At 59.2% G+C, this 23,242-nt stretch overlaps 1 protein-coding gene across 2 annotated transcripts in view; it reads right to left on the bottom strand.

The window, feature by feature from the left end:
* EPHA2 (EPH receptor A2) overlaps positions 1-21,323 on the bottom strand; it is a 28,150-nt gene extending 6,827 nt beyond the window's left edge. The window contains exons 1-14 of one of the 2 annotated variants that reach the window (XM_037045130.1): positions 21,083-21,323; positions 16,276-16,343; positions 13,770-14,439; positions 5,278-5,433; positions 4,820-5,152; positions 4,187-4,302; positions 3,615-3,768; positions 3,051-3,150; positions 2,551-2,606; positions 2,151-2,276; positions 1,871-2,056; positions 1,616-1,677; positions 1,304-1,513; positions 921-1,070 (exon numbers count right to left, since the gene is read on the bottom strand). In XM_037045130.1, coding sequence (XP_036901025.1) covers positions 921-1,070; positions 1,304-1,513; positions 1,616-1,677; positions 1,871-2,056; positions 2,151-2,276; positions 2,551-2,606; positions 3,051-3,150; positions 3,615-3,768; positions 4,187-4,302; positions 4,820-5,152; positions 5,278-5,433; positions 13,770-14,439; positions 16,276-16,343; positions 21,083-21,164 — 2,469 coding nt within the window. In that variant the 5' untranslated portion in view covers positions 21,165-21,323. Of the gene's footprint in view, positions 1-608; positions 759-920; positions 1,071-1,303; positions 1,514-1,615; positions 1,678-1,870; positions 2,057-2,150; positions 2,277-2,550; positions 2,607-3,050; positions 3,151-3,614; positions 3,769-4,186; positions 4,303-4,819; positions 5,153-5,277; positions 5,434-13,769; positions 14,440-16,275; positions 16,344-21,082 lie in introns of both variants that reach the window. The other variant, XM_037045131.1, reaches the window with a different exon arrangement.
* Between the last annotated feature and the right edge of the window lie 1,919 nt (positions 21,324-23,242).

Raw genomic sequence — 23,242 nt, 5'->3', positions numbered from 1 at the left:
CCCTCAGAGCCGCGCGAAGGGCAGGTGCGAAGGGGCTGTCTCCAGAGTTCCACGGAGGAAGGGCCTCCTACCTGGATCTCTCCCAGGGCACCCCAGGCAGCAGCCACGCTGGGCGCCCTGCAGCCAGCCTCCCTCTGGTCTCTGAACATCAGTACTACCAACTGCCTCCTTCAGCTAGAGCTCTCCTCGTGTCCCCTGGCTGTCTCACCATGCTTTGTCTCCACAGAGACGTGCCCTCCTCTGGGAAGCCGTCCAGACCTCCAGGCTGGGTGAGGCACCAGGCACGTACACACCCCTAGGTGTCCACACATGCACACACATGTGCATGTACATGAGTGCACACGTGCACACACAGACACACACACATGCACATGCACCACTAACTGGCTCCCTTGTCCTTCTGTTGACTGTAGCCAGACTGGGTCTGGAGCCCCGCACAAGGCCTGGCACACAGTAGGCTCTCAATAAACACCGACTGAACAGACCCATGGATGTTCTATACCAGGTGAAGACTGGTTCCCTAAACTCTCCTCTGCCCTCGGGGTTGGGAATGAGTGAAGAGTTTCTGTTCAGGTCCAGGGCAGGCCTGGGCAGGAAGAGGGGGCTACCTCATGGTTTGACAGCTCCCAGTAGGGCCGCTCGCCGTACGTCATCACCTCCCACATGACAATGCCGTAACTCCACACGTCGCTGGCCGAGGTGAACTTGCGGTAGGAAATGGCCTCCGGGGCTGTCCATCGGATGGGGATCTTGCCGCCCTGCAGGGGACCCAGGCCCGGTCACCACTGTCCCCTCTGCTTGGCCGCAGGACTATTGCAGCCAGATCAGGTTTTGCTGTCAGGGCCCCTCCCCATACTCTCTAAGTNGTGAAGAGTTTCTGTTCAGGTCCAGGGCAGGCCTGGGCAGGAAGAGGGGGCTACCTCATGGTTTGACAGCTCCCAGTAGGGCCGCTCGCCGTACGTCATCACCTCCCACATGACAATGCCGTAACTCCACACGTCGCTGGCCGAGGTGAACTTGCGGTAGGAAATGGCCTCCGGGGCTGTCCATCGGATGGGGATCTTGCCACCCTGCAGGGGACCCAGGCCCAGTCACCACTGTCCCCTCTGCTCGGCCGCAGGACTATTGCAGCCAGATCAGGTTTTGCTGTCAGGGCCCCTCCCCATACTCTCTAAGTTGTTCTTGCCTCCTGAGGTCTACTCCCAAGGTATGTGGGTGCGAGGACCCACGCAGAGCAGGGCCAAGGCTGCTTCACCCTCAAGCCCCCTCCCTCGCCCGGCAGTGACAGCCCTCTGGCACTCACACTGGTGGTGTAGGTGGCCTCAGGGTCGTCCTCCAGCACGCGGGACAAGCCGAAGTCAGACACCTTGCAGACCAGGTTGCTGTTGACGAGGATGTTGCGGGCGGCCAGGTCGCGGTGGACGTAGTTCATGTTGGCCAGGTACTTCATGCCGGCCGCGATGCCCCGCAGCATGCCCACCAGCTGCAGCACGGAGAACTCGCCGTCCTTCTCCTGCCGGGGCACAGGCTTCAGCCACCGCGACCCCGAGCCCAGCGGGGCCCCCCCATCCAGCCTGCCGCCATGGGTCCCGGCCACCCCAGCCCATACCCTTACCCGGAGGAACTTGTCCAGGGCCCCATTCTCCATGTATTCGGTGATGATCATCACGGGCTTGTCTGTGGGGTGGACACAGGTGTAAGGGGACGGCGCCGATGGGGGCACGGGCGCGGCTGTGGCTGTGATGGCGGGAATGGCCACGGGCCAAGCCCCTATTCAGGGACCTTGGGGGGCGGCTTCTCGCCACTCCCGAGGATCAGGCTCTCCCCACCAAGAGCCACCCCCAACCCCAGTCCTGGTGACAAGCCTCACACTTGGAGACGACGCCCTCCAGGCGGATGATGTTGTGGTGGCTGAACTGGCCCATGATGCTGGCCTCGCTGAGGAAGTCCACTCTCTGCTTCTCTGTGTAGCCGGCTTTCAGCGTTTTGATGGCCACTGGCACCTCCTTCTTCCCTGATGCCTTCAGCGTCCCCTTGTACACCTCCCCAAACTCTCCTGCGGGCCGGCATGGGGGGCAGAGTGCCCCGGTCAGCCCGGGCCGGGCACTCCCAACCTGTTCCAGGCCCCTCCGCAGGTGCGCCAAACTTACCCGCTCCGATCACCTTCTGCCGAGTGACACAGGACGGGTGGATCTCGGTGGTGAACTTGAGCACAGCCTGGTTGGGGTCCTCATATGTGTGGGGGTCCACATACGTCTTCAGGGGCTTCAGTTGTTCTGGAAGGGGAATAAGGGCTGGGTCACAGGCAGGTCAGGGAAGGTCCCCGGGAACAGTTGCCCTAAAGGAGGATGAGGCGGCTCCATGACTTGGAGCCAGGAGACTGGGATCAGCCCACGGGACACGGAGCTTCCGGCTCAGGCCCTCTGCGCTGCCCCGGGAGGTTCTGGGAGCGCCCTGGCTGCCAGCTGCCCCTGTCTCTGCCACAGAGCTGAGGAGGCCGGTGGGGACAGCGGGGACAGCGGGGACGGGCACAGAGGGGCTGCATCTCACCTGACTTGGAAAAGTAAACATCCTCCGAGGACTGGCGGGTCCGCAGGCTCTTCCTCCTGAGAACCCCACAGGGACCAAACACACAGGGAGGTCAGCAGCCTGCTCTGGCCCTGAGTGGGGACTGAGTGCACTCAGCACCCTGCCCAGTTGGCAGAGGGCGCGGGGAAGGCTGGGGCGGGGTGGAGAGGAAGTGAGCAGGCGGGCTTGCTCCTTGGGATCTGTGCCCCGGCATGGCCAAAACCAGGGCTTTCCAAATTAGCGCTCTCTGGCGCTTCCTGCCCACGTGTCCGGAGGAAGTGTGGACACACCGTTAGTAACAACAGCAAAGATAATGACCGCCGTGGCCCAGGCCCCTGCAGCATGCCGGGAGCTGGGCCGAGTACTTCATAGGTCCTGGCATCCTCACACCCCCCGAGGCAGGGAGCAGATGCCATCAGCCCATTTTCCAGACAGGAAATTGAGGTCCCCACCCGTCTGTGTCCCACCTGAGCCCAACGAACCTACGGTAGATGAAGATGCCAACTCCTGCCAGTACCAGAACCATGACGATGACCACTGCCACGCCGCCAATCACCGCCATGTTGGCAGATCCTTCTGTGGCTGTTGGGGGAGACCCACTGATGACAAGGGTGCCCCCCACACCGACTCCACACTCCTTAATGCATCCAAGGCCCACTCCAGCGACCCAAGACATGTGCTGAATTCCTTCACTTGTGGTGGTTTGGAAGGGTCTTTATTCCCATTTGACAGACGGGCAAAGAAAGGTCCCCCACCCCCTTCCTGGCATTACAGCAGGCACTCCCACCAGGTGTGCGGGACTCTTTCCACAAGGAAGGATTTGAAGTGGGTCGGCCAGTGCCCATGTCTGGCCTTCCCACAACACTGCCCCAGACGACCGCCCCTGGGCCCCTTCCCCAGGCTGTCAACCCACACAGGCTGCCCCGGAATCAGGCTGACCAGGAGGGAGGGTTTCTAGGTTTTCTGACCCATTTCCTTCCCTCATGACGTTCTAGCTGCCCCACTTCAGGGCCCTGGCCTGGCTCACGCCCCGGTCCTCAACTCACACAGGGTCTGGAACTCGTGCACCTTGCTGCCGGCACCCTGGCCCTCCTGCGTCAGTGCCTGCACTTGGACCAGGTAGGTGGTGTCCGGAGCCAGGTCGTCCAGGGTCACGGAGAAGTCCTCAGTGCGGCGCACGTTGTAACTGTTGGAGTCCCCCTGCGGGTGGCAAGCGGGTGCAGAGGCAGATGAGGGCCGGCAGGGGCCTCGCTCGGCCCACTAGTGGCCACCCTGGATTAGGCCGCCTGTGCTAGCCAACTCAGTGCTCCCCTCACAGAGAAGGAGACTGGGCTCAAAGCAGCCACAGGCAGCAAATGCACGGCCAGGACTCAAACCCCAGTCTGCCTGATCCCCCAAGACCTGGCTTCTCCCCAAACCCCGACTATCTTGTCTGGGAATTCAACAACGCTGAGCCTTCTCTGCCACAAATCTCTGTCGTGCTGGCCGGGGAAGGCTGACTCAGGAAGAGCCCAGACCTCAGTCTCCCCATCTGCAGAATGGAGCTTCCTCGGATGGCTGTCACACTGGGAGCATCTATGTGACCAGCTGGGGCCACCCCTGACCCTCTGTGAATTACCTTCTTGCTGTAGGTGACCTCGTACTTCCACACACGGCTACGCTGTGGCAGGGGGATGGTCCAAGACACGCTCAGCGAGGTGGTGCTGCGGTCCTCCAGCTTCACCTTGGGAGGCTCTGGGCGGGGCAGCAGGTATGGCAGGGGTGTGAGGAGCCGCCCAGGGGTGGGGCCCGAGTGCCCCCAGACCCATCCACAGCCAAGGCTCCTTAGAGCCCGGCCTGGGATTCTTCACTTCCTGCTCCAGAGAACGGAGCCCCAGCCCCAGCCCCCCCCAGACAGCACAGAGGTGCCCTGAGAACGCTTACAAGGGCACGGGTAAGAAAAATAAGATAACAGCCCCCTCCTGCTAGCTCCTTTCTGCAGACTAGGCACTATTCTAAGAGTCTTATACGGAAGAATTTATTGAATCTTCTCAATAGCCCTGTTACCCATCCTCATGGTACAAGTGAGGAAACGGAGGCTCAGAAAGGTTAGGCCCCTTGCCCACAGTCACAGAGCTCGAAGCGACTCCAGAGACTATACTTTTAACTACTTGCCGCTGCCCCTCTCTCTCGGTACACGGCTGAGCCCTGGGTGGCTGTCCTCTCCCCGGAAGCCCCACCTGGGTGACAGCCACCACTTGCAGGTGCTCACCTGTCTGGTTGATGCTGACGCTGGCTGTGCGGATGCTGCGGGTAGCCACCAGGTCTGAGACGCCGTTGCGGGCCTCCACAGCAAAGGTGTAGTTCATGTGGGGCTCCAGGTCGCTGACTGTCACACTGGTGTGGGTCAGCGTGTCCGGTGGCTCGGAGTAGCGCAAGCTGGCCTCACACGGCCTGCACTCGCCAGACTCGGGCAGGCACTGCTCACAGGTGACCTTGTACCTGATGTCTTCACGGCCCCCGTTGTCCAGCGGGGGCGTCCAGCGCAGCTCCACTCTGGCGCCCATGCCCACGGCTGTGAGGTAGCTTGGGGCAGAGGGTGGGCCTACATGGAGGGCAGAGGGCCGAGCTTGAACCCTGGAGCCCCAGGACAGGGCCACCACCAGGCCACGCCCACCGCCAGGCCATGCCTACCCCAGCAGACCTCCCCACCCACCACAGCAGACTCACGTGTGCAGGGCATCGAGAGCAGGTCCTGCGGGGCCCGGAAGTAGCCCTCCTCACACTCACAATAGGTGGCCCCCTCGGGGGACAGCAGGGTGTGTGCTGGGCACTCCAAACAGGGGCTCTCAGATACCTCCGACTTGAAGAATCCAGACGAGCAGGCTGGCAGACACAGAGGGGGACAGCATTCGGTTCAGCCAGTTCCCACCACAAGCGGCCGTTCCGACCCCTGGCCCTGGGACCCCACGCAAGTCACTAAACCTCCCTGGGCCTGCATCCTCACGGGTACAGTGTCTTCTGATGAGAGAACGCATGGCCGGCACCCAGCCAGCACTGGGCACTCAGGAAATGCCTCATCTGCTTGTCCCAAACCTTCACATCCCTCCCCACCGGCTCTTAAAAGAAGCACCGTGGCCTCAAGCTGGGCATTCAAGGCCCACACCTCACCCTTCAGCTTCCAAAAAATCCCATCCCACACCTGGCTCCACACTGGACAGAGCACGCTGCGTCTCCTTTAATCTATGCAGACCAGCCCGACGGGTGCCCACCAGGACTCCCGACGGGTGCTGCCCCGGGCAATAACTGTGTCTTCTTCACTGTTTGTTTTGGTGTCTATCGCCGCCACCCTGATGGACTGGCCAGACACGGCAGCTCAGGACGCCACCCCCAAAGGTGCTCCGCTCACTCCAAGACCCGACCGCCTTCCCATCTTAGGGCCGGCGGACCAGGAAGCAGGAAAGGCCAGGCCCCGAGCGTTTTCTCTGGGTCTGTTTCTAGGACCGAGTCATTTCCGCCACTCACAAAGGCAGCCAGGAAGCAGCTCTTCCCCTCACGGTAGGTCCTGTCCTGGCCCAGCCAGCTAGGGGCTCAGGCACCTGACTCCAGAGGCTTCTTCTTCCCCTGCCCTGTCCTGCCCCCGGCCCAAGCCCCTGCCTGGACCAACAGGCAGGAAGTTGCCCAGACATGAGGCCTACTGTGCAGGGCTATCTGGGACTTGAAGTGGCCAGAGTGCAGTGGGGTCACCTTAGGGACCTCTTCTAGAGCCCTAAATTACCAACACCCTCCCTTGACCTATTCCATGGCAAGAGACCTGGGACACTTCTAACCCCAGTGTCCTATTCCTCAGTCACTCACTGGCCCTCTATTCTGTGCTCGACCCTGTGGCAGGCATGGGCCCTGACCTCAGGGAGCCGGGGCCTGGGGCAACGTCAACCATGAAGGCGTGGGGCACAGGGCTAAGGGGGCAGAATCAGCCTCAGCCAGAGGTCTGAAGAGTCCTAGAGGAGGCGCTTCAGCTGGGGCTTAGGGGCTGGGCAGTTCAGCAGGACAGAAATATTGGGAGGGTTAGGGTGAGAAACAGCAAGACCAAAGAAAGCATGAGTGGCTTCGTGGGCACAAACTGGAGTCAGCGGCAGGCGACAAAGGCCAAGAGGTCTGCAGGAACTGGAATGAGAGAGGCCTTTAATGCGAGGCCAGGGCACTGGGACTTCGTCCTGAGGGCCACGAGGGCCTCTGGAGGCTCAGTAACGGCACAGTCAGATGTGCACTGTCGGGAAAAATCTCAGACGATATCTCCCTCCTGTCCAGTCCCCTATTTGGGTAGGGGATTGGGAGTCAGGGGCAGGACTCAAAGGACACCCAGTTCCTTAAGGTCTTAGACACATGACTTCCTGTTAATGATTCTTCTTATAGGAGGAACATGAGGACCACCCCAACAGTCTCTCTCACCCTCTCTGCTTGGGCCCCAAACCTCAGCACAGGCCCCGAAGCAGCTTGGGCATGCGATGTAGGAAAGGGGGCTTGTCCAGGACAGAGGGGGCCTGGGACCCGACTCCTGCTCTGTGCAGCTTCTGGGCCAAGCACTTGGCATTCACTTAGTCCTCACAATAAGCCCGTTGTACTTGGGCACTGTTACCGCTCACTCTCCTTTGGAGGTGGAGAAACTGATGTTCAGAGAGGCCAAACAACTTGTCCAAGGTCAGCAAGCTCCTAAGACCCAAAATCAAAACCTAAGCCCAGGATGTTGGACTTGGATTCCCTCTTCTTGCGCATGAGCGTCTCAGTTCAGAGCAAAGAGGAATCGATGTTCTGGAACAAGCCCAAAGGGAGAGGAGATGGGGCCTGACCTGCTTCAAGAGCCAGAAATCCAAAGACTGACTTCAGAGCAGCTGGAAAGGGGTGGGGGGCCTCCTAACATAGGTCTTCTCACGCTGGGCACACTATGTCCTATGGGAAGAAAAGAGTGGAACCAGCCCTGGCTGGTGTAGCTCAGTGGATTGAGTGCAGGCTTGTGAACCAAAGGATCACCAGTTCGATTCCCAGTCAGGGCACAAACCTGGGTTGCAGGCCAGGTCCCCAGCAGGGGGTGTGCGTGAGACACAACCACACATTGCTATTTTTCTCCCTCTCTTTCTCCCTCCCTTTCCCTCTCTAAAATAAAAATAATGAAGTCTTTAAAAGATAACAAAAACATAAAAAGGTTTTTAAAAAGAAACAAAGAAAGAAAAGAGTGGAGCCAAACCCAGGGGGGCATTGGTTGGGGTGGCCAAAGCAGCCTCCTTCAAGCCTCAAGATCCTTCAAGTCTCCTATTGCATTTAAGAAATCCATGTGTATTTTGCCTTCATCCTCATAGCTCTTATAATATAAAAATGCTCTCTCCTCTCCCAAATCTTCAAGTAAAAATGAGACTCCAGAAAGCTGAGCCATGTTTATTCCAGGATTCCAATTCCTCCAGATGCTCTGCCCTGTCTGCCAGGGGCCTACCCTCTGGGGAAGTGCTGGCTGCAGGAGGTCCAGTCCCAGCAGGGATGGGTGCTCAGGGGCCTCTAGATTCACAGCCACACCTTCCCAGCCATGGCTCTCAGGCTGGGGAGGGGACCACGAGCCCCCACAGCTCGGGCTTGGTTCTGCTAAAGAGGCTTTAGCCACCTGCAAACCCCACAGTGCCCCCACTCCACACCACGTGGCTACTCCCCAGCCCCACCCAGCCCTGTGCCAAGAGGAGGAAGTGGGGGAAGAGTCGGGTTCTATTCTTTGGCCCCAGAGCCTGGGGGTGGCCCGCCTGTTGCCGGCAGGAAGGAGAGAATTTGGAGAGATTTCCGCTGCGGATGTGCCAGATAATACAGTGAAGAGGCAGCATCAACAGGGCATGTGCTTGCCTGGCGAGAACGTGCTGCCCCCTCCTCCAACCACGGAACTCCAGGGGGCTGTCCCTGGGGCCACGTCAGAATGCGCCAGCTCTCAGGGGCCTCAGAGTTCATGTGCAGGACACCAGCAGGTTTCTGGGTCCTCCTGACTTTGCCTGGCTGGGTTTCTCCACATTCTGGGCAGGTAAGTGGGGACAGGGGTCACACACGGGGTGCTCACACACACTCAGAACCCAGCCACATACACAAGATACTCACAGTCCCTTAAGCCAACCTGCAGACTCCTATGCATCCTTCAATACCCAGCTCGGGGCTCACAGAGCTCCTCTACACGGCCCTCCCAGACTGCCCAATTGCTGGCTGGCTGCCTTCTGCCCCATCAGGGCGTCCATTTCTCAATCTTGTTTAACAAGCAGAAATTGAGCACTTCCTACGCATCTGGCACCACCCTGGGTACCAGGATACCATGGCGAGAGAGACAACACCGTTTCTGCTCCAGGGGAATTCACAGCCTGGTTTTAGGGCTCCATCTGAAATTATTTCTGCACATATTAGAAGCCTCTATGAGACTGGCAGCTCCTGGGGAGCAGAAATGGAGCCCAACAGAGTCTGCGTCCGATTGGCCAAGCACAGGGCCTGGCGTGCAGCAGGTGCTCAGCTAACGATTGGACAGATGAATGAATAAATGAATAAATGTGTGAGTAAAGGGCAGAACCCACGACATGTGCTCCAGGACCAGAGCAGTGAGCAGTGTCCTGGAGCCCAGGGAGACCCCGTGGGGAAGGCACACCAGGACACCCACTTGCCTGGCCCAAGCACCTGGCTTTGGCACACCTGTGGAGACCTTCTCTGGCCCCAGTTACCCAGCAGGCCCCGACCAATCTGAGCAGGGGAACTAGGGCACAGTGGCTGCACCCTGAGTTGCACCCCAGTTTTTCTAGTTCCCAGTGCCAGCCCCTCAGGTGGCAGCGTGGTGTGACTCAGGGACAGGCACTCGCTGGTGTGATGCAAATCCAGCCCCTGGCAGAACTCCTCCCCTCAGGCCCAACCACCTTTCAGGCCAATGGTGGTAAGGTCAGAAGGTCAGAGGGTCATGGTGGCAATTCGCCTGGGGCCAGTCACTTTCCTAAGCCATGTCTAGCTGGTGTGCACCACCTCGGCCCAAGGATGTGGACTTTGTCAATGGTGACCCATAAGTTACCGACCCAGCAAATGAGGGGAACTGATAACTCCAGGCCCTGGGAGCTTCTCACTCCACGGCAGGCCCTTTTGTCCCCACCGAAGCAGGTGTCCCCATGGCCCCGATGGCTGCCAGCACCTTGCCCCTTTCACACATGCCCTGGGGAATTATCTTGGGGCGCATTCCTCCACCAAGCCATGATAAGCGAGGAGGCTCCCCCCAGCCTCCCAGCTTCCTGCTCTCTCCCTACCACCGGCCCTTTATCTTCTGTTTGCTTTCCCTCGCCTCCTTCCTTCCGTTCTGGGGACCCACTCACCTCCGGTAAGGGCGGGAGGGGCCTTCCCAAGGAGCTGCCAACCCCTGACTTTGCCCCCAGTGTGAACTGAGGGTGGCGTAGACAAAGCAGGAAGAGTGTGGGGGGGGGGACTGCCACCCACGGCCCGCCCTCTCCTGCTGGCCAGAGGTAATTCCACAGAGCTGAGGGCTGGTGGCACTCCCCAGGGAGGGGACAAGCCCCAGTGCACACAGTGCCCCCAGCCAGGTCCTGACACAGCAGGGCTCCCGCCACAGCCCAGGGCCCCGCTGCCTAAGAGTCACCTCAACCAGAGCCATCTCCTGCCCAGGGGATGCCTCCTCTGCAGCCACGGACCCTGGGCCAGGCTCGGGCCACTCGGGATACTAGGGATAGGACTCTGCTCCTTGTCACACCTGGTGAGTCACAGGGTCAACAGTCTACCAGAGCAATCCAGGTTCTCAGACGGAGCCACAGCAGAAAGTCACAGGAAGTGGACCCTGCTCATGGAGTCCCAGAGGGGACTCACCACGGTCACACTATTGCATGTAAAAAGACACACACTAGGTGCAAGTGGGGATAGCGCACTGCCCCACTCACGCCAGACCCCAGCTCTTTTGGCCACTGGTCACCACTTTCATTCTCTGGGCCTCAGTTTCCTCATCTGTAAAGTGGGAATAAAGCCCTCAGCCCCACTGGGTTGTTTCTGAAGAGGGGAGAAAACCTTGCTTGTGAAATGCTTAGCACGATACCTGGAATGGGGCGACCCTATGAACCAGGGATGGAGAAACTAATATGGAGAGGGGACATTCCTGAGGTGCTGGGCCCCTTAAGGGAGCAGGAGTCTCCCAGGAGGGAATTCCCAAACCGTTGCCACCCCAACCTCCAGCTCTGGCCTCCCAGCTGCTGGGTTGAGTCTCCGGCCAAAGCCGCTGGCCACCTGCTCACCTGGCCGGCAGTGCCCGTGGCCGAGGCGCCAGCTGGGGGGCCCGCCAGCTCAGCTGCCAATGCCAGCACAGGAAGCGGAGACGAGCAGGGAGACAAAGCAGCCCCAGGGGAGATGACTGTCAGCCTGAGTGACTCCACTGTCCTCCAGGCAGGGACGGGGGACAGGGTGGGGGCGGCTGCAGCGAAGCTGGCTCATTCCTGACATAGCTCACGAGAGCTCTCCCGGGCAGTGTGCCCACCTGTCCGACCCAACACCTGGGAGGTGCCTCCCTTCCGTTGTCTGTTTAACTCTTTCCTGAGCTCCCAGCTTCCTGGGGAAAGACCCCTGAGGAAAAACAAACTCTGGGAATAACCTGCACCAGGTGCTGGGTGACCTTGGGTACCCACGCCCCCTCTCTGGGCATGGCTTGTCCTCCACAGAAGCCCCAGTGGGAGAATCCAGGTCTACGGCCCTGTGGAGGGTCAGGCGGGGGAGGGAAAGACTCTGCACCTCCCTCAATTTCTCCCTCGACATGCTCAGTAACTGCCCACCAATCACCCCACCTCCTGCACCAGGACCTGGCATCCTGGGGCTGCCCTGCAAGCCGGCCGCAGGGCCAAGAGCTGAGTCAGGGATTCCGAAGGAACTGGTCATTTCCCGCCCCACTTCCGGACTCGGCCTCTAGCCTGGACGCCGGCCTGGATTCAAATCCTGATGCAGCCGCATCTTAGCCGGGTGATTCCAGGCAAGTCTCTGAGCCTCTCTGGGGCCTCAGATCCCCGTCTGTTAAATGGGATTGATAACAATCTCCACCTCTCAGGAAGGCGGTGGGAACTTAGCAAGAGCATCCAGGCAAAGCACTCGCCTGGCTTGTGCCTGCCCTTGGAAAACACCTGTTGTGGAAGTTACTGTTATTCTCTCTGCCGGCATCACGGTCGGCAGCGGCTGGGCAAAGGCTGGAGGGGTACAGAGTAGCCGGGCTGGAGGTTCCCAGGCATACGGAGGGCCCCAAAAGCACACAGAAGGGAATTTTGATAGCGGGATCCCAAGGCGGGAAAAACAAGGCAACAGGTGGCTGGCAGTTGAGAGGGTCCCACCAGCAAAGTCCAAGATTTGGCTCTTGGAAGCCGGTCCTCCCTACCGGGGGGGGCTTGCTAGCTCTTCACAAACAAAGCCTGCCAGAGTCCTCCCCACCTCCGGAGGAGGGAAGGCCACTCCCCTCTTCCCGGAGAGGCCCCCCCAACCCCAACCCTCCACTTATCTCTGCAGGGCCTGAATCACCAGCCTGTGGAAAGTTTTCAGCGGCCCCTCACCCCCACCCCTGCATTCCTGTGTGAGGATGTCATGTGGGAGGAGTCCGCTCAACCCACTGGGCTGCCTCAGCACCCCCCTCAAAATCCCACGGTCATTGTCTGAAACTGGGAGTGTGCACTTGAGGTCACCTAAATCGGGTGGAGTTGGGGGGCTGCCTCACTCAGCAGCGGGGAGCTGGGAGGACCACCAGGTGGTAAGAAGGGCAGGGACAGAGACTCCACACCACAGGCTAATGGCCAGAAGGGCTCTGAGGGATCTCATCTGAGGGTTTGTAAACTGTGTTCAGCAAGATGCTGAGGATCTGTCTTAGGAGGCAGGTGTTTTTTAGGAGTCCTGTCAGAAAGGGGTGCAGTCTCCTCCAACACTTCAACCCACTTCATCAGTTGTAGGATCCATGGCTAAGAACCAAGTACAAAGTCAGCAGTTCGACTTGAACTTCGCATTTTATCGACAGGACACCTGAGGCCAGAGATGAAGGGAGATTTACCCAAGGTCGCCCAGCGGGTATGTGCAACAACTGCAGGGACTAACCCCCCAATTTCTCAACGCCCTGCTTATCTCAGCAAAGAAGCTCCCAGAGAAAGGGGATGAGCTGGCCTTCCAAAGGTCGGCCCGCATTCCACAAATGCCCTGCCCCACAGCCCTTTCCAGAAAAAAATCACCCATTGAAAAAACCCCACGTTGCTGTAGAGATTTCCGCTGTCATAGGCCCTGACCGTGCCAAACCACAGCCTCCCCACGTGAGCTCGCCAATGCCCAGGCCCTGTTCCCAGAGGCAGCCTGAGTTCACTGGCCCCCTCTCTGGGCTTGACCTGTCACCAGTAGAAGCCCCTGTGACACAATCTGGGTCTACAGCCCTGGGGAGGGCCCAGGTAGGGGGTAGACCCCGTGTCTACCCTCCACCCTCTCCCCTGCACAGGCAGTTTTCAAAAGCTCCCCAGGTGATTCTTATGTGCGGCCAGGGGGTATGAATCCTGTGTCCCATTTACTTACCTCCATGTACAAAAAAGGAGCTCGAGACTCAGAGAGGTTAAGTGACTTGGCTAAGCTCACACAGCGAGTTACCCGAGATGGGACTGGCCCTGGGCACTGTCCCAGGTGCCCAACAGCGCTGGCACATATGCAGTCCACACTCAAGACGGTCTTGTGGAATGGAACAAAAATAACAACCACACTGAAAGCGCTTACATGTCAGACACTGACCTAATCACTTTACGAGCATTAAGTCATTTAATTATCATAGCAAGTCTACCAGAGGGGCACTATGTCATCTCCATTTCACAGAGGAAAAAACCGAGGCACAGAGTGGTTGAGGAACCGTCTTAAAATCACACAGCTCATTTAGAGCTGGGAGTTGAAGCCAGGCATTCTTGTCTGAGTCCTTGCTCGTAACCTCCATACTAGCCTCAAATCATTCATTTCTCAATTTGTTTATTCTCAGTGAATGAATGAATCCAATCATAAGAGATAAACCTAAAGTCCAGGAAGGCTTCGAGATTTTCACCAAGTGAACCACTGAACGTCTGAGCCCAGACGACCTTACCAAGGTCCCTCAGTCTCAGAGCCAAGAGTAGGGCCTGGGAACACATCCTCCACCCAGCACCCCCTTTCCCCGCTGCCTTTGCACCGTGACTCACCCTGGCAGGCGTCCTCCACTTTCTCGTATCCCGCCTCGCACAGGCACTGACCGATGGGCACCAGCCATTCGCCGTCGACCGCACAGTGCATGCGGGGCTCATCGCCCCCGGGTGGCACCACAGCGTGATGCACACAGGTGCCAGCCACCGTGGCCAGGGAGGGTGCGTCAGAGCCTGCGATGGTCTCAGGGAAGTGGGCCAGGCCCTGCAGCTGCTCAGGACACTTTTTGTAGTAGACTCGGACAGAGAGCAGTGCCACGCAGGCACCGATGTCCTGGAAGGCCAGGTAGAAGCCCTTGCGGGTAAGCGGCCCCACGGAGCGCTCCTCCACATTCAGCTTCACGTGGCGGGCCTCGAAGTCGCTGCTGACTGTGATCTCATCGGGTGCGATGGTGTCGATCTTGGTGAACTGGCGCTTCTGGAAGTTGGTCCCATAGTCTACGTCTGACTCGGCGTAGTAGAGGTTGAAGGTCTCTTTGCAGGAGCTGGCACCCCCCGGAAAACTGTTACAGTCACGCACAGTGAACTTGAGCTCGATGAAGATGCGCTCGGCCTCGCCGCGGTACACCCAGTTGGTGCGGAGCCAGTTATCCTGGTCGCCGGCCACCACGTTGCACACGGAATACATGTAGATGGGCGCGTCGTCCATGATGTTCTGCATCAGGTCCCACTGCATGGGGTGGACGGGTTAGTGTGGGAGGGTGCCCAGGGGCAACCTAAGGCCCAGAGGCACTGCCCGGGCCGCCCAGCTGGGCATCAGGAAGGCCCTCGTCAGTTCTTGCCATCCTCACTCCATACAGAAGGAAACTGCGGCCCTGAGAAGTGCTGCCTCTTGCCCACACGCCCCAGAAGTACTGAGCCAGGAATGGCCCCCCTGGTGTTTCTGACCCCAATGTCATGGTGCCGACCAGAGGGTCACCTCAGACCGCGAGTTGGGGCTGGAGACTGGGGGCCCCGTGTGACCTCAGGTGGGTCACTGAAGCTCACTGTGCCTCAGAGCCCACATCCCCATCCTGGGGACAAGACCTAGCTCACAGAATCGCTGGGAGGGTCGACGACAGAGCATCTACAAATGCTGAGCACACTGCCTGGTGGGGCAGGATGAAAGCCTCCACAGAGGCCCCTGGGAGGAGCAGCAACAGCATTATTACCCACTGTGTGCGTGTGCGTAGGTGACTGAGTGTGAGGGGCAGGGGGAGAGCTTAAGTCAGAAACAGGAGTGATCCCCCATCACATAGGTTTTGGCTTTGGGACAGATGACTGCATCTTTTCCCCTCTCAGAACAAAGCTCAGCCTCCCCCAGGAAGACTTCCCAGGTTGGGCCAAGGTTGGGCCAACTGCCCCTCTCTGGCTCCTAGTCTCAGGTCCCCTTGTTGCAATACTTGGCACCTATGTGGTAACACCTACATTCAGCTCCCATGCTAGAGTCTGAACTCCTTGGGGCAGGGACTGCATCTAATTCATTTCCGTATGCCCAGGGCCTACCTGGAACAGAGCAGGTGCTCAGAAAAGTACTTAATGAATAAATAAGTGAATGAATTTTTGAAAAGCAAAGGGGCAAAGGAGAGAGGCCTGGGCCTCACTGTGTGACAAGCCAAGACCTCAAATGCCTCTGGGCCTCAGTTTCTCACTCTATATAATGACTAGGTTAGATTAAATGGCCTGAGATCCCTCCTAGCTGGACATTCCAGGATCCTGGAAGTTCGCTAGAGCTATACCCCAGGCCTCCTCGGAGCTAAGGTGACCGGGGACGAGCACCTAACTCACACAGATCCGGCCCGCAGTGGGGACTGTCCCAACTAGCCCCCTGGAGATACACTTCTCCCTGGCTAAGGACCCCAGGAGAAACTCAGCAAAGACAAACCCATTATACAGAGGGGGGAACTGAGGCCCAGAGAGCCGCAATATCTTCCTCAAGACCACATGGTTGGGTCATGCAAAGCTGGAGGAAGGACCCCAGCATCTTGCCCTCCGGTCCTGGTCCTAACAGTCCCGAGCCGAGGGTAGAAAACCTGGGCGGGGATGAGGCAAAACCAGCTCAGCCCAAAGCAGGAAGGGGAAGCAACAGCTGGGGAGAGCAGAGAGAGGGGCCCAGCAGGAAGGAATCTGATCCTTTTCCTGGCTTGGGGCTGCGGGCACCTGGGAGGCACTGCTCCCCGTCTCCCCCTCATCCCTTACCTCCTGCACTGGAACCTGGAAGACACATGGGGAGCCTTTAACCCCTTCCCTCCCAAGATGGTTCCCCCGACCATCAGCCTTTGAAGGCATCCAAGGATCTCTGCTCTGCTAGGGCCTCCAGCTGTCTCCCAGCTCTTTCCACCTCTCAGGTCCCTTCCCTACCATCTTTCAACCCCAAGCCCACCTGGGGTGGCTGCCTCTGAGCCTGGTGTGAGAAGCAGGACACTAAGTATGAGCCCTGGCTGAGCTGTCTGAGGTAGGCTGGCCCCATCCTTCCTGGGTCTCAGTGTCCCCATTCCCACACCCTTGCCCGACCCCAAAGCCTTACCCCTTTGCCATATGGGTGTGTGAGCCAGCCGAGTTCCCCTTTAGCTTCAGCGAAGTCCAACAATACAACTGGAAGAGACAGGAGAAGAGGCCAATTAAGTTTGGGGGTATTTCTAGGGGTCAGACCATGGTGGAAAAGGTGAGAGTCCCCCAAGATCCTCAAGAACCTTGCTGGCTTCCTCAGCCCTCAGAGAGAGACCCTACTATATAGGGTCACCATATCCAAGAGACCCACCCCTCAATAAATAGGAAAACAGAGGCCCAGGGAAGGGATAAGACCTAGTCAAAGTCACAGAGCAGGTTGGGTGAGGACTAGGCCTCCTGTCTCCTAGGCCACAGCTCCAGCCACGCCACCTTCCCTGTCAGCCTCCAGCTGGGCACAGCGGGACAGAGCTCAGCCCAGCGGGGGGACAGCAGCTGGGCAGAGAGCTGGGGCCGGCAGGGCTGGGCTGTTAAATAACACCATGCTGCCCCGTCTGCTCCCTGGAACGAGGCCTCTGGGCTGCACTTCACACGCAAGCGGGCTTTGGGTGCCCTCGGGTTCACTCCTGCCCATCCCCTGCCCCCAGCAAGAAAGACCCTCAGCCCTAACTCACACATATGTACACACGTGTCTCCTGGCACTCCAGGGAGGGAGGGCTGTTAGCAGGTGGGAACTGCTCCAAGGAGGGGAGGGGAAGCAGTGGGGGGTGTCTGGAAACCGATCTTCCCACCACAAAAGCCACAGAGCAGGCGGGATAATGCCCTGAACCCACAGGGGCTTTTAGGAGGGGCCCAAAGATACAGCTGGCAAGGTCCCCTCCTCAGGAAAGCCGCTCTCGCTGCCCTGTCCCTCACCCCCTGGCCACTGCTCGGCCAGGGGTGCCTGTGGGACCAGGAATGGAAGCCCTCAGAGGGGATTTCCAGGCCCAGAGGGACCAAGTTTCAGGACAATGCTGTCCCCAGAGAGGCAGCTGGAACCTGAGGCAGGGACTCACTGCCAGGGGCTTCCTTAGATCTAGCAGCTTCCATCCGTCCACCCTGGCTCTCCGCCAGGCTCCGTGGAGGCAGCCAAGTCCCAAAACCCGGGGTACTGCCCCTCCTCCATTCCCAAAACAAGTCCAGGTAGCTACCAACAAGTGCCACCGCCCTGGAGGAGGAGGAGACTGGGGAAGCTGAGGCATGGAACCAAGCACAGTCCCTGGACTCAGAGAGTAAAGCCCTAACTTGGAAAGGGTGAGGGACCAAGTACCCCTTCCTCTGGACCCAATGCGGGCCCAAGAAGCAGCAAGCCTGAAAACCAGAACCCAGGAGAAGGACTCTCGGGTGGGGCTCCAGGCAGGCAGGGAACAGAGTGGGGCCTGATTTGGAGAGGGTGGTGAACGTGGGTCAAGCAAGGGACCTGCCAGGAGTTTCAGAAATCCTCCCCTGACGTGAGGCGCCTGGCTTGCCTGAACGTACGTCCTGGTGTGAGGCACTGCCACCTGACTGCCCACCGGGGCCAGGTCTCTCTAGGAAGGGTCCGGCAGCCCAGACAAGGGGTCGGAAATCCGATGTGGCACCTGCCCCAAGCCCGTGAGGGCTGGGTAGCGGGGCTAGAGGGTGGAGGGGGCAGGGATTTGTTCAGACATGCCCAGAGCCCAAGCTTGGAAAAACTCACTAACTCCTCTAATAAATGGAATGTTCCGGCTACACAGGAAGGAGTCTGGAGGCTCCTGGCTCCGGCTGGGTGGGTCGGAGGACAACGGTGAGCAGTCCTCACCGCCCTGCACACCCCTCCCCAGAGAGGGAGGAAGCTGCCATCTAGGCCCAAGGGAGGGGGCTCACGGCTCCCAGGCTCTGAGGGTTAACCTGACACAGAGGGACCCCCACCACCCCCGCCAGAGGCTCCTCTTCCAGCCCCCAGGCCTGGCTCTAGAAGCCTCGAGTGGACAAGAAGCCTTCACACAGGAAGGAGCCCCCCCACCCCGGGAAATCCCCTTAGAAATCCCTGGTGTCCGATCACCAGGGACAGGAGCCCAGCCCCGAGGGCCCCTCCGCCCTGACTCCCCCTTCGCCCTGACTCCGCACTGCTCTCCTCTCAGCTCTTCAGGGATTGGGGCACCTGCCCCCTGAAAGCGGGGGTTCTGGGGGCCCCTCAGCTACCCCAGAAGGCTTCACCGAGAGGCCTGGGCTGGGCAGGGCTCATCCAGGAGCCCTGGGTCCCTCACCCTGGCCCCAGGAAAGAACTTCTCTGTCTTAAGTTCCATCATCACTGTCGCCCTGGCAGGTGCAAATGCAATACTACGACCCACTTCCTAGTGTCACTTCCCTGACTCCCCATCCCTCTGTAACTGAGACTGGCTAAAGGGGGAGGCTCTCCGTCCGGGGAGCCCTGGCCAGTGTGGCTCAGTTGGCTGGAGCATCATCCCATGAACCTAAAAGTTGGGAGTTCAGTGCCTGGTCAGGGCACATGCCTCAGTTGTGGGTTTGGTTCCTGGTGGGGGCACACACAAGAGGACAACTTATTGTTTCTCTCTCACATCAACGTTTCTCTCCCTGTCTCCCACCTTCCTCTCTCTCTCCCTCCCTTCCTCTGTCCCTAAAAATCAATCAGCATGTCTTCGGGTGATGATAAGCTCTGTGGGGGGAATGAAGAAAAAAGGAGAAAGAGGGGAAAGTAGGCTCTTACAGAATCAAGAAGCCAAGGACTTTCCAGGCCTCCTGAGCACTCTCCAGGCCTTTTCCCATCAGCCACCTCAAGCCAGGAACCCCGGTGCCTCTGCCCAGCTATTCCCGCTGCCGCTCCGGAGAATCCACCATGAAACCACAAGGCGAAGGGCCCTGGGCTCTGGCAGTCCAGGAAGCCAGATGCTCAGCTCTGACCCTCTCTGTGCAGACGGTGCTGACTGGTAAGGGCTTGGGCCTCCCTCAGTTTCCCCTTCTGTAAAGACTCATTGTCTGTTGAGAATCTAACGGGCTCCATCTGAGTCTCCAAATACAGCCTGGCTCCCCTATCCATGGGGAGGGGAGCGAGAAAGAAGAAGGGAACTGAGCAGCAGCCTGGGTTAAGGTGCAAGGGGCATATGCATCCTCTCACCCAAAACCCACCCCTTAGGCAGATCCACCCCACCCAGCCTGAGTCCCGAAGAACATAAAACAGCAGCTGCCAGCTGGGCCATCATTCCCTGCGCCCCCCACCCCCACCCCAAAGGCACACCTCCCTGCTGGAGTTGTTCACAGGGACTGACTCCTGAAGCCTACAAGGAATTGCTGCCCCGTCCCAGGGCTCTGCAATACACACCCTGTCCTCCCCCACCCCATGTAAGTACGGGGCTCGCCATCCAGGCTGGAGAGGGCTCAACCCGGGAACACACGGACAACAAGGCAGCTCCAGGCTTCCAGGCTGCTGGCTGGGGCGGCAGGATAACAATCGCCCAGCGGTGTCAGGCCAGCCTAATCCCCCCGCCCCCACAGGCAGCCTTTGAGAAAGGCCTGTAGTGATTCCAGCTGTCTCTCCCCTTCTCTACAACCGCAGTCCCCCAAGGAAGGGGGAGGCCCCAAAGCTGATGGAGTGGGGGGTACAGAGGGTCACAGAAATCCCTGCCACCCATGCCTCCTGCAAGTTGGGACCAAGAGCCTTGACTGATGTGGGACAGAGGCCGGGACAGAATGCCACCACACACGTCCTCCTCCAAGCATTCCGGCTCTGATTTTACCTCCCAACTTGCAAGAGCCAAGCCTCCAACCTCAGTTTGGGAGGTGGAAAAAGAAGGCCAGGCTCAAGGAAACTTCTCACAGGGCCAGGGCTTCCTCTGCACTCCCCCCTGGTGGAGCCTGGGAAGCCTCCTGCCCAGGCCAGCAGCGAGAACTTGTTCTCACTTTTGGAAACCGAAATCGGCCTCTGCTGGCTGGACAGCAAGATCCTTGGCCACGAGCAGGAGCCCCCACTCTCTGTTGGACCCTAGCTGAGCGGCGAAGCCCTCATCCACACACCAGCCAGCCCAGGGCAAAGTCTGTGGCCCCGTCCGTCCCCAGCACCATCCTGGGAGCTCCGGGGCGGGGGTGAGTGATTCAATCCCCAGGCTCGGGTGCCCGGACACCATGGTGGCCGTGGGGTGATGCCTCCACACCTTGAGAGGCCGCGCCTCCACCTGCTGCATTTCCTCTTTCTGAGTCACCCACTTGCTCAGAACGCTTGACTTTGGGACTTCCTGCCCGCGAACCTGCCCCCAGAACCTGGGAGTGCGGGATGGGAAGAGGGAAAAGTTGCGCGTGAGCAGACTGGCCCGAAACTCCCCTCTACCTCTCGACCCGCACTGGAGGGAAAAGGGGGCGTGGAGAAAATCTCAGGGAGCAGGGACTTCCGCAGTGTGCTCCCTGCCAGCCGAACAGCCCCCTCCCCAAAATGAGGGGCCTCCACTGAAATGCCTTCTACGCAAAAGCGAAGCAAACGCGTTAGTGAATTCAGGTCACCAAAAGGCCGAGTCCGCGCACGGAGAGCCCTCCCGACACCCCATTCTCCAAGAAACCCCCGCACCCCGCCGGGACGCGTTCCTGAAGCCGCCGCCGGAGCTGCAACCACGCGGCCCGAGTCGCGTTCCCTTCTCCGCGGCCTCCGAACTCCCCGCTCCCAGGCCCTTACCCCTTAGACCCCGCGGCCCCTAAAACCCCGGGAGGGGGTCCCAGATTCGTCCCAATCGCAGCCCGCGCGCCGGGACTGAGCGGCGCCAGGTCCGTTTCCAAAGTTGCGCGCGTCGAGGCGCTCAGGGCTCCGGGAGACGCGGAGGTCGGAGAATCCGGCTGCCCTGGCTGTGTCGGGCTGGGGCGTCTGCCGCGCACACACTCACCTTCCTTGCCCTGCGCCACGACGGCGCCCAGCACGCAGCCCCACAGTAGGGAGAGGCAGGCACGGGGCGCCGGACGCTCCATGCCGCGCGCCTTGCTCTTTGCCCGATCTGTGCTCGGCTCCCGCACACCCGCCCGCCGGCCTCGGTGTTCCGCTCCCGCCAGCTGCTCGCGCGCAACTTCTGCACCTCCTGCCCCAAATCCTTAATGGAAGTTGGGTGAGAACCGGCTCGTGTTCATTCATGCCCTGCGCCGACGTCACCGAAGCCACGCCCTCAGGAATGTCTTTAAAGGGGCCGGGCTGGCACCCAGCGAGAAGGGAGGGGAAGTCCCGAGAGGTTTGCGAGAACCGTGAGGTCCTCCGGACTCGCTGGCGCCCCCACTAGGGCTCTCCGACGTTTGAGTGCCTCAAAGTGTCTTAGGTGATCCCTGAGCCGGGACCCTGGCCCCAGACGCCGCGATGGCGATGCTGAGCCTCCCCACTCTCACCCTTTGCCCTCTGGGACCTGGCTGACCGTTGGCCTGGCCTGAGACCTCGGCTAAAATGGGCAGGGTGGCGGGAGGGGCAAGAAGCAGTTGCCTCCTTAGCATGCATAGGAGGGGAGCTGCAAAATAGACCCAGATGCCCTTCTTCCTAGACCTCTGAAGTTGGGGAGAGCACTTCTGCTCAGGGGTCTCTAACAATACAGTAACCGCCCTGGCTGGTGTAGCTCGGTGGATTGAGTGCGGGCCTGTGAAGCAAAGGATCACTGGTTCAATTCCCAGTCAGGGCACATGCCTGGGTTACAGGCCAGTTCCCAGTGGGAAACACAAGAGAGGCAACCACACACTGATGTTTCTCTAACTCTTTTTCTCCTTCCCTTCCCCTCTCTAAAAATAAATAAACAAATAAAAGAATACAGTAACCTTCAGCTCGAACCTGAGTCTTGGTCTCTCGCCTTCTTCCCTGAATTACGTGAGCTGCAGCTTCTCCACCAACTACCAGATCATGGGCTCCAGGCAGTCACGCAGGCACTGACCTGGCCCGCCAGCAGCATGGCCGGTGTCCACATAGGCGCCTGGGGCTTGGGCTCCCAGATCCTTGTGCCCCACTCCACCATGTCCAGGTGTCTAGGGGACTGGGGGACTTGCCCTGGAGATAGCCGGGGGCCTGGCTGGCCTAGGGGGCATCCGGAGCGAGAAGGAGATTAGGCAACGTCCGAATGACAACCTGGCCTCTTACCTGGAGAGGGTGAGGAGCCTTAAGGCTGACAATCGGAGACAAAGACCAGAGACAAAAATCTGGGAACAACTAGAGAAGGAGGGACCCCAGGTGGCAGACTGAGGGTCTTGACTTCAAGACCAAGGTTCTCATGGAGGAGCCACTCTTTGTGAAGAACCACGAGGAGGAAGTAAACGGTCTGCAAAACCAGACTGTAAACTCTGAGCTGACCCTGGAGTTGGATGCCCCCAACTCTCAGGACCTCAGCAAGATCAGAGCAGGCATCTGGGCCCAGTAGACTAGCTGGCTCAGAAGAACTGAGAGGAGCTAGATGAGCACCGGTCCCAGCAGACTGAGGACAGCACCACAGTGGTCACCTCACACAAGGCTGAGCGAGGGTACGTACAGTCCAGTCCTTGGAGATCGACCTGGACCAATGAGAAACCTGCAGGCCAGCTTGGAGAACAGCCTGAAGGAGGTGGAGACGTGCCATGCCACGCAGATGAAGCAGCTCAATGAGGTCCTGCTGCACCTGGAATCAGAGCCCGCCCAGACCCAGGCAGGGCCAGTGCGAGGCCCAGGAGTAAGAGGTCCTGCTGAACATCAAGGTCTGCTGGAAGAAGGGGAGGATGTCCATCTTGGTGGACAACAGCAACTCCATACAGTCCACTCAGACAACCACCACCTGCAGGGCTGCGGCTGACGATTGTCTCTGAGATCAAAGACACCAAAGTTGTGAGGCATTAAGGCAGCAGAAGCAGGGCAACCCTTGGTGGGGCAGGAGGGCAATAAACGGTTCAGAGACCACTGCACATAAAAAAAAATGCAGTAACCTTGGAGCAGCCACGTCTAGAAATGAATCTGACCCGATTATCTCATTTAATTCTCATCTGGGAGGTAGGCATTATTACTTCATCTTATAGAGGAGGAAACAGGAGGTTCTAAGGGCTTCAACAATATG

Source organism: Sturnira hondurensis, unplaced genomic scaffold (assembly GCF_014824575.4).
Source record: "Sturnira hondurensis isolate 20B ecotype Veracruz unplaced genomic scaffold, ASM1482457v3 Scaffold0004257, whole genome shotgun sequence".
Classification (NCBI taxonomy): domain Eukaryota; kingdom Metazoa; phylum Chordata; class Mammalia; order Chiroptera; family Phyllostomidae; genus Sturnira; species Sturnira hondurensis.
This window is presented reverse-complemented; position numbering and strand designations above follow the sequence as displayed.